General features: G+C 45.9%; 1 protein-coding gene across 2 annotated transcripts in view; it reads right to left on the reverse strand.

Annotated features, from left to right (window-relative positions):
* Nucleotides 1–4,884: 4,884 nt before the first annotated feature.
* The window catches only part of PFKL (phosphofructokinase, liver type), a 41,146-nt gene continuing 32,347 nt past the window's right edge, over nt 4,885–13,683 (reverse strand). Inside the window, exons 15-22 of one of the 2 annotated variants that reach the window (XM_088670744.1) lie at nt 12,982–13,069; nt 11,950–12,102; nt 11,524–11,688; nt 9,846–9,907; nt 8,114–8,225; nt 7,619–7,718; nt 6,863–6,968; nt 4,885–5,963 (exon numbers count right to left, since the gene is read on the reverse strand). In XM_088670744.1, coding sequence (XP_088526870.1) covers nt 5,816–5,963; nt 6,863–6,968; nt 7,619–7,718; nt 8,114–8,225; nt 9,846–9,907; nt 11,524–11,688; nt 11,950–12,102; nt 12,982–13,069 — 934 coding nt within the window. In that variant the 3' untranslated portion in view covers nt 4,885–5,815. Of the gene's footprint in view, nt 5,964–6,862; nt 6,969–7,618; nt 7,719–8,109; nt 8,226–9,845; nt 9,908–11,523; nt 11,689–11,949; nt 12,103–12,981; nt 13,070–13,683 lie in introns of both variants that reach the window. The other variant, XM_060274597.2, reaches the window with a different exon arrangement.

Consider the following 13,683-nt stretch of genomic DNA (forward strand, 5'->3'; position numbering starts at 1 on the left):
AGCTGACAACTAAATCCAATTCAGAAACAGAATATTGAACACTGAGTAATGTTCACTAACTTAAATGGGTCTACTCTGACTAGGACAGGCATTAGATAGAGTGCTGTTGAATGTGGGAAATGCCCATTTCTGGCTTGACTCAATGTCTGGATTGCACCTTTGTCCTTCAGGCATTTTAAAAAAGAGAGTTTTATTGATTTAATACACATAATGTTTTCATGATATGATCCTTGCCTCTTGTTTCCTACTGCTGCTGGTTTTATTTGCACATTCTATCTCTGAAGCGCTACTGTCACCCACTCTTAACAGAGGGATCCAGGCATTTAAGCCAGGAGTAGGAATCTTTCAGGTGGTTTGTCCTTATTAGAGGTAGGCCCAAAATGCTACTTTTGGAAAGTCATGGCCACTTTTTCCCACACAAGATGTCGTATGTGACATCAGGTGCAGGAAAGTTCAAGCTGTAGTTATCTTCCTTTGCAGGCAAAATTTGGCATTTTTTGTTTTTGACACCTTTTTCTCTTCTGCACGCCAAATTCAAAAAGCTGTGGCTTTAGAAAGAGCTCCCGGCTCTTCCTTTGCAGCCCTAGGTTGAAGTTACACTCACCTGATACCGTATGACAAGTGGGTGTGCACACCCATCTGTCAAACTGACCTATGAAGGGCTGACCCCTTTGGTTCTCCACCCCTGTCCTAAGCAATAAGATTTGTTTGAAGAAGCAGTAGTAATGACTCTCGGGGCATGGAGAGGGCAGTGTTCACAAGGTTTTAAGCCACACGGGTGCCAGCCTCTGAATGACTGTCAGTTTGATAACGACACAACTAGTGAGGAGCTACTTGTGGAAAAACTGAGCTGAAGGCAAATATGCCAACTAGCAAAGCCTGAGTAATATTTACCAGCTGAATATTCTCTGAGGAATCCAATTTCTCTTTTGAGATCTGTGTTGCAGTAGAAATCCAACACCTTGTAAAGGTTTATCACAGGGGGAGACCATTTGTTAAGTAATACTGGTTTACCCTAGTGCAAGTATTTCACTGTATTCAAAGGAATGCTTCACATAATACAATTAGCTGTGAAAAAGCCACCACCAAAACACAACTGCCAAAATCATAAGGCCCGTGTCATAATCATAACAAATCTATTATGTGGCCATAGTTGGAATACAGTGTCTAGTTCTGGAGAAATAATATTATAGAGCTGGAAAAGATGCAGAAAGGGGCAACCAAAATGACCAAGGGACTAGAGCAACTCCCCTACGAGAAAAGGTTCCAAAGTGGGACCTTTAAGGGGAAAAAAGCAAGTAGGTAGGTACATGATAAGTGGGGTACCAGGCCAAGCTGGTAAAAGATGATGCTAGCCGCTGTAGCTGCTTGGACTTACAGTAACAAGGATGGACCAAGGAGCACCTCAGATCTATGCACCTGCAATTGCAACCCTGCCCAGAACATGCATTCTTGCCCAGTTCCTGGATCCATTAGATTTGTCTAATGGCTTCTTGGTCTTCAGCCCATCACTGCTTCAAGGTGCTGGTCCAGACCTTGCATGGCACCTCCTGATTTGGGTACAACAGAGAAACAGCTGAGTATCATCAGTGAACTGGTGGTGACAGCATGCTCCAAACCTCCTATTTGCCAAATAATATTGGCATGTATGGACTTACAAGTCTGTAATCCTTTGGCACTTACTTTGCAATATACAACTCTGAAGGAACTAGATCAGTGTTTCCCAAACCTGGGTCTCCAGCTGTTTTTAACTACAGTTCCCAACATCCCTGACCACTGGTCCTGCTGTAGCTAGGAATGATGGGAGTTGCAGTCCAAAAACTACCTGGAGCCCCAAGTTTGGGAAACACTGAACTAGATTTCTTAGTAGATGTGCCTAGGATTGGGCTGCAAGATAAGACATTCTCTTGGACTACATGGACTAACATTTGCTCCTGCAGGCTGACTCATCTGTATTCCAGTATAACCATAATCAGCATAAAATGGTTTTATACTGAGCTCCTGTCAACCTGAAGAATATCTCATTCTTCTTTAGAAGTAGACTGTAAAATGAACCTTGATATGTCCCAGGGTAGCCTCTTCTAGGGTGCCAGGAATCTGTAATCGGTTACAACCAGACTAATGAGCCATAAAAGGGGACTTGCATGCTATTTTGTAATTCTCCACTCTGGGAAAGATGTATTTGTTCACTTATTTTAATTGCTTCTACTCATGAATCTCTAATTGACTCTTCTTTTGAGGTTTGTGCTAACTGTAGAGGAGGGATGCAGTTTTAGGTCTGCAATAAAAAAAGAGAAAACAGCAAAGACTGCAGTCAAGTTTGTGTTAAGTATCAGCAACTGAAGGCACTTTCAAAAGGGACAGTTCTTAGTGCAGGGTATGTCAATTGTGAATGCCATTAATGTGTCCTGGAAAATAGAATAGGGCCCCTTAAAAATCAAAAGATATGTTCCAATCAGTGTAGGTTTCACTAATGTAGGAAATATAGGTTATGGGGAAAGTTTATTTCATTATAGCTTTCTCTGAATTTTGGGGGGTGTTGTTTCAGTCTGTGTGTTTGCCAAATAACTGAGAAGCATAGAGAAGATCCTTGCTCCCCTCCCTGAACACAAAATCAGGCTTTCCTTCTTTCTATCTACAGCATGTAGTCCTATATAATAAAGTCCAAGTGTCTCTGCGTCCAGTCCCTGTGTCCCTGGGTTTGCGCTACTGCACATGTGCCCCACGGGCAGCCGTTGGGACTTGGAACGCAGACACTTGGAGCGCACGAGAGCAAGAGAGAGACAGACAAGATGGCGGCAGCTGAATGACAGGCAGCGGCAGCCGGATCCGCTCGAGCTTCTCCCTCCCTTCCCAGCCCTCAGGGCTACCTTTCTTGAGAGGGCAGAGAGCGCACTGACAGCCACGGAAGCGTGTGGAGGGGGACATCCGCTTCCTACAAAGGGGCCTGGTTGCGAACGGAGCCTCGGGGACTGGAGTCCTCCCTCCCTCCCTCCCCCCACCCTCCATACTTCCCCCGTCCTCTTCTTCTTCCTCCTCCCACCGACAGGCCCCTCGAAATCCTGGCTTTTTCGTAGCAGGAGCTCCATCTTGGTCCGCCGCCTCCGCCTCCTCCTCACAACCCTCCCTGGCCCGTGAGAGGAGCGGCAGGGCCGCGGCCTTCCCTCCCTCTCTGCGCTCGGCCACGGGGCACGACGGGAGAGCGAGTTTGTTTACTTGCATTCCCGGCACGCCCCACGGCCGAGCACAGAGAGGGAAGGCCGCGGCCCCGCCACTCCTCTCACATATGTTCTAGCGCCCGTTAATTTAACGGGCTCAATGACACTAGTACAGTATAGAGTGTGTTTATAGAATGAATGTTATCTTTGTACAGCAGGCGAGTTTTACACATGCTCACAGACACCCCTCTATCCTCCTCCATTCAGGAAAGCAGGAGGCACTATCAGAGTTCAAGGCCACAATTCAGCTATGTGAAAACACAGAAAGAGGGTACAGACTAGGGCTGGAGAGGGTGTGTGGCTGAGGTACAGTTGTACTCTAGGGGGAGCTGACATATTTGCCCTTAGGCTGGAAGTCCCCCCACCCCCCACTGGTTTAAGCAACTGTAAAGCAGCCCTGTGAGCAGTGCTTATTGAAATTAAGATTATACCAGATGCTAAAGTGAGTGTAGACTAGTAGTGTTGAAAGAGGGAGGAATAGGTGTACCTGAACTGATCTAGTCTCCAAAGCGACAGCAGAGATGTTTCATGTTGCCACTGTTTTCCATGTGAAGCAATTGTTCCAATTGCTTTTATGCTTTGGCCCTGGTTGTGAGAGCAAATATATAGCAACCTGCCCATCATTTTCTCTGCACAGTAGTTAACTTCACAAGACCAGGTTTTGCAAACCAGAGCAGTGAGGTGATGACTCCGAGGATCGGCCTGTTCCCACTTGGGAGGAGGAGGAGGCTATCCACCACCTGCCAACTTGACTGACCTCATTTAGAAAGAATTCTGGTACAGTACATCCTTGGGTGCTCTGCTGGGCTTATCATCATACATTCCTTTTGATGAACTTGTTCCTAAATGGGCCCAGCATAGAACACTACCTTGAGTCCTATGGATTCCCCGCCCCCAAACAACCTGTACTAAATAATTAGGAATGCCTAACAATTTCCCTCTTGCATAGTCCAGGGCCTATTCATCTCAATAGTTTTTGACCACCAGAACTCCACCAGAAGTTCTAGAGAAAGTGCAACTGAGTTGGCTGGTTAATTGTCCCAACATGGTGTGCTATGAGTACGCTGCATTGTAATCTCACTGGGATTTATGTCCAGAACCTGTCATGCACTTCCTGAAGATGTGGGTGTTAAAACAACTACTAATGCATTCCCTGAGCCAGGCACTGAGAAAGATAATAAGTTGTGTGCAATGCAATACACAACTCATCTATTGATATTTGATCCTAAATGCCTTGTAATTCTGGAAGTAGTGGAAGAAAGCATTCCAAGAGCGGCATGGAGTAAGGAAAAGGCTAAGAAAATAACATAGCTCAGGGCACAGGCTTAGCAGGTTCCAGGCTCAGTCCTTGACATCTGACTGAATTTGCCTGAGACCCTGGAAACCTGTTGCCAGCCAGAGCAGACAATGTTTGATGGACAAACAGTTTGAACTAGCATAAAGAAGTTTCCCATGTTCTTATGTCTTCATTGTGAGGAGACTAGAGGCAAAAGACCCATCACCTTTTCTGTCCCTTGTTCATCATGTTCCAACTTCTCCCCCTATGGTGCATAAGGCTGGTATTCCAGCACAGGACAGCATCATTCCTGCTAGCCCATCCCGTGCTGTGAGGTCAGAGACAGTTTCCCCAAACAGGAAAGAGAATCAAACCGAAAACACACAGAGGTTTGGTTCATTGATTTCTTTTAATGTACTTCTAGAAGTCACAAAGCTGTGGCACGGACAAATACAGGCAACACAGGACACTGAGTTCACAGAAGTGTATTGGGAAGAGTACGCAAAACGGGTGCCACCATCGCAGCTCTAGCCAGGAAGATGGCTCAGTCAGACAGCGTGGAGAAGAGGGTTTTCCCATGCAAATCCATGACACACTGAGCAACCCCAGCCCAGCATTCAGACATGCTGCCATGTCCTGGTTGGCATGCATCACCCCAGTGAGGGAAGGTGGGGCAGGGGAAGAGAGGAGCTGCTCCACTGCTTACTGCTACTTTGCAGTATGCCGCCGACATACTTCTGCTAGACAAGATCTTTGTGCTGGATGTTAACATGATAGCGGCAGAAGTTCTTGGTCCCAAATCAGACCCATCAGTTGTCTTACAGCACTCCCCAAGTTGGAGAGGCACTTGGGGACCTCACATTCTCTGTAAATCCCATCTAATGGACACCCCCCCTTTCTGGACTCCTGCAATCTCCATGGCACCAGGCCCAGAATGAATCTAAAACCAATCCCCATTGTCCATCTGATTACTTAGTACATGATTCTTAAAATAGTGTCTGAATAAAAGAGTAGCCTGGGAAACAGGGATGGATCCTTTCTGGAGTGAATGTGCTGCCTGAAATGAATAGGCTCCAAAGAGGGAGCCATGGATAGAAGAACGCCCACCCTCTTAGGCAGTGAGGAGTATACAGCAGTGGGTATGGAGTGATTCCACAATGTCAGCCAGGCTGGCCTCAGTCACACTCCTGCAGGCTTACAGTGGCACCAGCACTGCACTCAAAAGGCATGAGAAGGCCAGAGGAAGGGAAGGGGGGGGAGTTGTGTGTGTGTGTGCAGGGAAAAACAATGGAGAACTAGTCAGTAGAAGAGAAGATGGCAGCTAGAAGCCCTTCTCGATGCTGAGCGTGCGACGGGTGACATGCTCAATTTTCCCAGACACATATTCAGTCAGGCTGATCTGGTAGTGGGCCAACATCTTCAGCATAAGGCGCAGGTTCAGCCACCATTGCTCCTTGGGGAGCCTGTGCCTGCAAGAAAGGAGGGGGGGGGAAGTGAAGTCAGCACCAGGGTTCAATCTGAGGTGGGGCTCAGCCCAGAAATGCGTGATGTCGTTAGCAATAAAAAGAGCAGCTCTGTGCACCTGTGAAGTCAATTCCCCTCTCCTAGTTGGGGGAATTCAAATCTTAGCAAACTGCAACAGGAATTGACCCCAATCTCTACCTCCCAGAGGGATGTACAGACCAGATTCTGTGCTGAACTTCACAACACAGAAGGCTAAAAAAATGTAGCAAAATGCGTATTTTACGATAAGGTATAATTACAAGTGTGTACTTTGACGGGAAAAGCGTTCAGCAATTTGTATGTTGTGGGGAAAAGACATCCAAATATACATATTTAAACACTATTTAAACATTTTCTCCTGAAGTTTTTTTAAAACTGCAAGAGATTAATGCAGAAATGGGAGGGGATATGGCTGAACATGTGCAACTGACAGATCGGAAATAGACCGGCCCGCCCATATCCCTGTTCACAGGCAGCCTCCACCCATCTGTGCCTGTGGAGCATATCTTAAGTAAGAATTTATCAAGGGAGAGGCAGGCAAGGAACTCGCCCAGCTCACTTTTATGCTCAATATGCTAAATTCTGAACATTTGACTCCCCGGAGGGACGAAAATGTCCCCACTGGCAAACAAGTCACAAGGCTGGCCAGCAAACAGAGAGTACCTCAGCATTTCCCAAAATATCTGGGCACTTTCCACTTCCCTTAGAAAGCAAGCACAAAACAGAGCTAAGAGAACTGGAGTTAACGCCTCACAGCCTCTCTGCCCACCAGTCCTTTCCATGAAAAGCACTGGCAGGAAGTGTCCTCCCTGCTCCCAGAATCTCACATTCCGTGACTCAGATGGCAAAAGAGGTGCCTACTTACTCAAAATCTGTGACTTTCTTGAGCTCGGTCACAGGGCTAAATGACACAGCCTTCCTCTTCAGGCCTATCACACAGGCAGAATCGGCAGAATTGGCAAATACCCGGCCTGTGGAAACAGAGAGGACTTTTACATGTGGTGCCGAGCAATTCTGACGTCAACCATACTTGAGAAGGCCTGGATGTGGCTATCCTGGTGTGCTTCGGCAGAGAGCCAGTAGCTATAGAGGCTCCTGGAACCCCAGTAAGTCAACAGGACTCAAGAACATTAGTTCCATACTGTTTTCAATGACTATGGGCACACACTGAAATGCTGGTCTTGTGAGCAGTCCCCACAGAGCACTCAGTGGCTTCAAAGCACAAGCACAGCACACCAAGGAGGCCTCACTTTAGGATGGCATCCTCCTCCTGGGTACAGGCAAGGTGCTTCAAATTACAAGGGTTCCCTGGGGCGCCACCCTGCACAATCCTGGCTAGGCCCTGGCAGGGAACGGACCATCTCATGGTAAGGGGGAAGGCACATGTGCACAGCAGCCTCCTGGCATTTGTCCCTTACTGAATGAGCAGTGGTGCTTCACCCAACTCCCTTAATCCCTCTGCTTGGTTGATTAGCAACCGTAAAAGTGGTTGACAGGCATATGGAGGCATGGCGCATAAGACGTTCACCTCATTCTGCCAAAGTTCTCCTGAGGATCTTCCCTATTACAAAACACCGGGGTGAATGTTTTCCGTTCCCAAGGTGATCCTCTCTGAACATACCCTTGCGGTAAACTTCCTTCAACTTCTCCGACATCCACAGTACAGATTTCACACCCAGCTTGGTGCCGTAGTTGCGGTCAAAGGGGGTTGGGGCACCTCCCTAGAGACAGAGACAGGGAAATGAAGGCAGAGCCCAAAGGGTGGTCATGCCACTCCTGCTGCAAGGGAGGCCCAGCTGCTCTTCTGCTGGGGCCATCCCACTGAGCAGCCATTTTGCATGCCTCTTCTGCAAAATGAAGATAGTTCAAGGAAAACTAAACAAAAAACCCCGGTCAGCTGAAAGATGGAAAACAGGGCTTTGGCATGTACCCTACTGCCCTGAATGGAAGAAGGAGCTGATGAGTGTTTTCATGTATTCCAGTTACAAACTCTCAGTTACAAGCTCTGCTGTTTTTCCCAGTTAATATCTGCCTCTCCACCACTAATCTTCTAATCCATTAGAAGCGACTTAGCCTGACACTGCCTTGTGGCTACCCAATATGTAGCCCCACTTGCCTGTTGGAGGTGGCCTAGGACGTTGATCCTGCAGTCAAATATCCCTTTCCCTTCAGAGGAGTATAAGTTGTAGAGGAACTCGGTGGTATAGTGCTCATGGCACTTCTCGTTGCTAAGAAGACAGCAAAAGGGAGAAAGCACTTTAAAACACAGGCAGCTGCCTAATAATACCAAGTCAGACTCTCCGATCATCTAGCTCAGTGCTGTTGACATGTGACAAGCAGTGGATCTTCAGGGTTTCAGGAAGGAGCATTTCCCCAGCCCTGGTGGGAATCGAACCTGGGGACTTTTGCATGAAATCTATGTGTGTTTACCTGCTGAGCTACAGCCCCTCCTTCCCTTTGATTCACTAAGGGAGTATGACTGTATCTCTCACAGAAAATACAGCATAGAAAGCATCCCGGGCCCAACTGATTTAAAATGCTGAAGCCCTCGGTGGCGGAGTCTTGTGTTTTTTTATACACTGGCTTTTTCCATACAAGACCTTCTGCCCTCTGATTTCATAAGGAGGGCCCTGCTTCAGGTTTCATCCCCTGCTCCAAAACAAGAATAAAGGGTGGGGCTTTCTTGGTAGAAATCCAATGAAACACACCAGGGCCACTCATTCTTGATCTTGTTTCAGTGACTGGTTCCTGATTGTATGCTGCATTTTTATCGGGTTTTTCAGGACATACATTTTAGCTTTTAAAAATATTTTCTGAGGTTCTTAATTCTGCAGACAGACTTTATCTTAACTCCCAAACAAGGGAAAGACAGTTTTTGGAAAGAAAAATCAAAACGAAGTGAGTTTGTTTGCACAAGTTAACAACACCAGGGATAAGAGCTTTGGAGAAGAGTCCTTTATTGATCCAAGAAGTGTGCGGGATTGAATGTTCTTAACGTTTTGCTCTGCCAGGACTACACAGGGAACTAGGTTTCAGGCAAATGCTTACAAAATTTAGACAAAGGAAGCAGAACTAAACCAGTGACAGTGTAGCCAGCTACTAAGCACATGCAAAACCACTCTCTCCCCCGTACTAGCCTTGCACTTGAGGAATCTCCTCTGCCCTTTTCCCACAGGACTGCGGTAGAATCCATCAGATCTCCATCCCGGCAGGGAGCCAAGCCCAACCTCATCACAATTCTAAACCATCCATCTCTTTTCAGTGTTTCAGAGGTTTCTAGGCTGCAATTCCTTCATTTGTGCTGAGTCACTATTCACCCATGCTACAGAGATGCAAGTCTTGGCAGTACTCCAGGGTTTGGGTCAGCAGTCACAGAGAACAGTGCCAACCCTGTGATCCAGGAGCAGGTGATGGCATCCTGCACTATTAGCTGGTGCTTCCCATAGTTCAGAGGCAGTGAACCAGTGACCCCCAGCTCCCATCATCCCTGAGCATTGACTGGGACTGCTGGGAGTTGTGAGTACAGGATCATTTAGAGGGCCACAGATGCTCCTCTCACAGATCTTGTACAGCATAGTACACTTGCTCCCTCACTTCTTGAAGGAGACAGTCTGAAAAAGACAGTCTGGTGAACCCATTTTGAGCCCCAAATCTCTTTATGTTTTTTTCAGCCACCATCTCAGCCTTTTTAAAAGAGCTGCTGCCATAGCATTGGCACACTGAATATAAAACTGTGCATTCAAAAAGCTACAGAGATATAAGTTATTTCAATCCCAGATGACACTGAAGATTTCCATCTCCTTCAAGAACTGAAGCAAAGCCATTTCAGAGCCTTTTCCGCAACTCACCGCAATACTAGGCCTCTCTGAATGTCTGTTTTCATTTTGTCAGTTAAATGTTCAACATTTGCCTGGAAAGACACAAAGACCAATCGTTTTCATTGGAACAAATTTTGCTGATTCAAGAGAAAACTAAGCTCTTCAGAAAAAGGAAGAAGGAAATGTCACTTCTGAGCTACAGAGAGAATGAGATTAGATAAGACTATAAATGCTTTGCTCACGTCTGACTGTGTTAGAATCAACAGTCATTAAGTGCAACGAACAAGTGAAAAGAAAAGGTTAACCAGGAGGGAAACAGAATGTTTTAGCAACTTAAATAATCTTGGTCACTGTTGTTCTTGATAGCAACATATTTATATGAACAACAGTTGCTGCATTTGTTCCATTGAGATCAGTGTAAGTCAGTCAGCCTTCCCCAATCTGGTGCCCTGCAGATGTTACTGGACACCAACTCCCATCAGCCCTAGCCAGCCTGGCCAATGAGCAGGAATTATGGGAGTTGTAGTCAGAAATATCTGGAAGACACTAGGTTGCAGAAGGCTGTCTTCAAGTAAACCATTTTATAGCTTGAGTGTATTCATTGCTAGCAAAGATGGCAAAGGCAAAAGGCTCCCCTCAGAACAAGAATGGGGGGGGGGGGAATCAGAGATGGAATAGTCAAGCTTGGAGAAGTGGTCACATTTGATGATATCCTGCTCTTGTTTTATGATCAGGAGTTTGCTAGCACAAATGCTTGTACAAGGCATGTCTAAGGAGAGGGGAGATTGTTGCATTAAGCAAGCAAAATGCTTGCCTGATGTAACAGAGCTACTTTGAATTCCACCCTGACTTTTCTTGGGCTTTGGAGCCAAAATTTGCTGTAGCGGAAAAGGGTGGCAGAGGGATAATTCATTCTGCCTCGTTTTTAATTTACCCTGTAAAAGGAGAAAGACAATGGGCATCGCCACCACAGGTAGTTCAAATATCTCCTCTCTCTTTCAGCCAGTTCATCTCACCTACACTTCCAATATCCAGATAAGTTACAGGATTCATTGGGAACATTTCAGTCTTCTCACAGATGGAGCATGACTTATGTAAGAAAGGATGTCTGCACTTTATAGAACTACATATGTAATTTAGGTCTTGCTTTTTCAAATATTGTTTAATAATAGCAATTATTATTATTATTATTATTATTATTATTATTATTATTATTATTATTACCCTGCCCTCCCCAGCCAAAACCAGGCTCAGAGCAGCTAACATCATATGTATAACACATTAACATAAAATCAGACAATCAATTAAAACACATCCAAAAATCAGATCAGGATCAGAATAAAATCCAATCAGATGGCAACCCACAGAACTGTTTGTGCTGAACTTAAATGAGCCAGTGAGAAAAACTGGGAGGCCACTTTCATACAAGTTCTTATGAAAGGGGAGGGCTGTAACATGAAGTACACAAATCAATAACAACTTATAGGTTCCTGATAAGCATTGATTTGAAGTTTGGAATTTTTTTCTCAACCAGGATTCATCTTCTTTTCCATATTCCCTCCTCATCCACCCCCAATTATCAGCCAGTCGCCTGCCCTTTGCACATTTGACAAACCCTGGGAAACCATCTTTCTCTGCCACCTCACGGCATTCAAGCAGCACTTCACCACGCACGTAACACACATGCTCAATTCTGCCACCAGCACACCTTTAAGTCGTGAATGGTGAAAGGATCTTCGTAGACGTAAGCAGCATCAGCTCCTGTTGCAATGCCAGTCACTGTAGACAAGTAGCCGCAGTAACCACCCATCGTCTCCACAATGAACACACGTCTTTTTGTGCCAGAGGCAGACTGCTTGATGCGGTCACAGCTCTATAGATCGGGAAGGAAGGAAAAGGATGCTTGGTTGCCCAGGTGTTAAGCAGAGTTTCTGTCTACCATTCTGGGGCAGGTGTAGTTATACATCCTCTGTATTGCTCCCCTGCTCCACCTCCTGCCTCCTCTATCTTTCTTGCCAACATTTCTAATATATGCAATAGAAATACATTGATGAAAGAAAGGTTACATAATTCATCTCCCCGCGTGCCTAGTTCCCGACATTCTGTGGCTGCTGGCTGGATAGACCCATCTTACCTCCATGGCAGCATTGACAGCTGTATCGGAACCCAGGCTGAAGTCAGTGCCCGGGACGTTGTTGCTGATGGTGGCTGGAATCACACACATAAGGATGCAAAGCTCATCATACTGCCCACGTGCTTCCACCAATTGTAGTACTCCCTCATATGCCTGCAAAAGACAAGAGCGGCAGAAATGTAAGCCACATACCGAAGCCTAAGCACTGGGCTGCAAGAAGTACAAGATAAAAAGAAATTTTACACCTATTGAACATCTTAAATCAAAATTTCGATCGACTCTCTTGAGCTGGGTAGGAGTCATGACCTTGAAATGAACCCTTGGAAACTGGGTATCTATCAGTCCAGAGGTATTTTTGATACATAGTCATTTAAAGCATATGTTTACTAAACAGGATTGCAATTGTTGAAACAAAAGGTACTATGAAAAGAGACCCAAAAGTGACTAACTCTATAGATCTCACTATATACTATATTTAACTTAGTCCGTCATAACATGGTTTTTATTGGCTGTTTCCCAAGGGTCGAAAGGCAGGAGTAGGGGAAGGAGGATGGTCAGGGGGTGGGGAGAAAAAGGAAAACTCATATCTGTAGTACATGATGGGGGTGGAGTTTACAGGAAGGCCTTGGTGTGGGGAAGAAGGGTTTCTGTATATAACAGTTTTAGTTCTTTGGTGGCTGGGGGGAAGAGAAAGGAGGAATTGGGGAAGCAGCAAGTGGAACTGGCAGGGGAGTGGTTAAGGTGGTATTTGGAGATATGATGGGGAATATGGGAGGGTTATTTAGGTGATGAGTGGAAGAAAGCTGGAAAGGAGGAGGAATTGGGATGGGGAAGGTGGAAGTGGATGGGGTTAAAGGGGGCATGTGCTCTATGACTGAGCTGCAGCTCAATGTGGGTATAATTCCAGCCTTGCAGTCTGTCTACACACTGAAGTACCAACATCAGTGCAATCATGCCTGGCCCAGCTTTTTAGGAAAAGGAGAGAGGCATTTCTCATTCAAATCTGAAAGTGTCCAATGAACTTCTCCACACCTCAAATCCTCCAACAACCAGCAATGCATGGATGTTAAATTTCCGGACATTTTCAACAATCTTTTCCATGCATGTCTTGGGAAGAGTTCTGGCAAAACAAGAACAAAACAAGCTGTTAGAAAAGCTGCATCACAATGCCTGCCTCTTCCTGCTTTACTGAACCTGCTTTAGAATAGGATTGTCTTAGCACAGTGAAGGAAAAGAGAGGAGACGCCAATTCCATGAAGCAGGCAAAGAGATCCTTTGAAATCTTCCACATTTAATTTGCTGCATTACTTTCCAAGTAACAGCATAAAGGCAAGATAGGGCATGCACCAACGGCCAGCCTTTGATAGGATATGTTCTTTGCCAAGGGAGCAGAGACAGACAGGCTCACTCCCACAAACTGGCAAGTGCAAGTCATTTAGGAACAATGTGCCCTTTGTATTGCTTCCTGCAGAATGAATGGCCTACTGACCAGCAAGAGGAAACATGCTTATTAACCCAACTTCCTCCCACTTTGGCCATGCTAACAATTGAAGAGTACAGTCCAGATACTCTGGAAGACTCTTATGTTCAGATAAGAGGAGAATAGGAACTTAACCAGATAGCTCATAAAGGTCTGTGGTCAGTCTTCACCTGCAGAACTAAGCAGAAACGAGGCTGTCTATGTGAGGGAACATACAGTGGCACCTCTGGTTGTGAACGGGGATCCGTTCCGGA

The sequence above is a fragment of the Zootoca vivipara genome, chromosome 5, assembly GCF_965207765.1.
Source record: "Zootoca vivipara chromosome 5, rZooViv2.hap1.1, whole genome shotgun sequence".
Taxonomy (NCBI): Eukaryota; Metazoa; Chordata; class Lepidosauria; order Squamata; family Lacertidae; genus Zootoca; species Zootoca vivipara.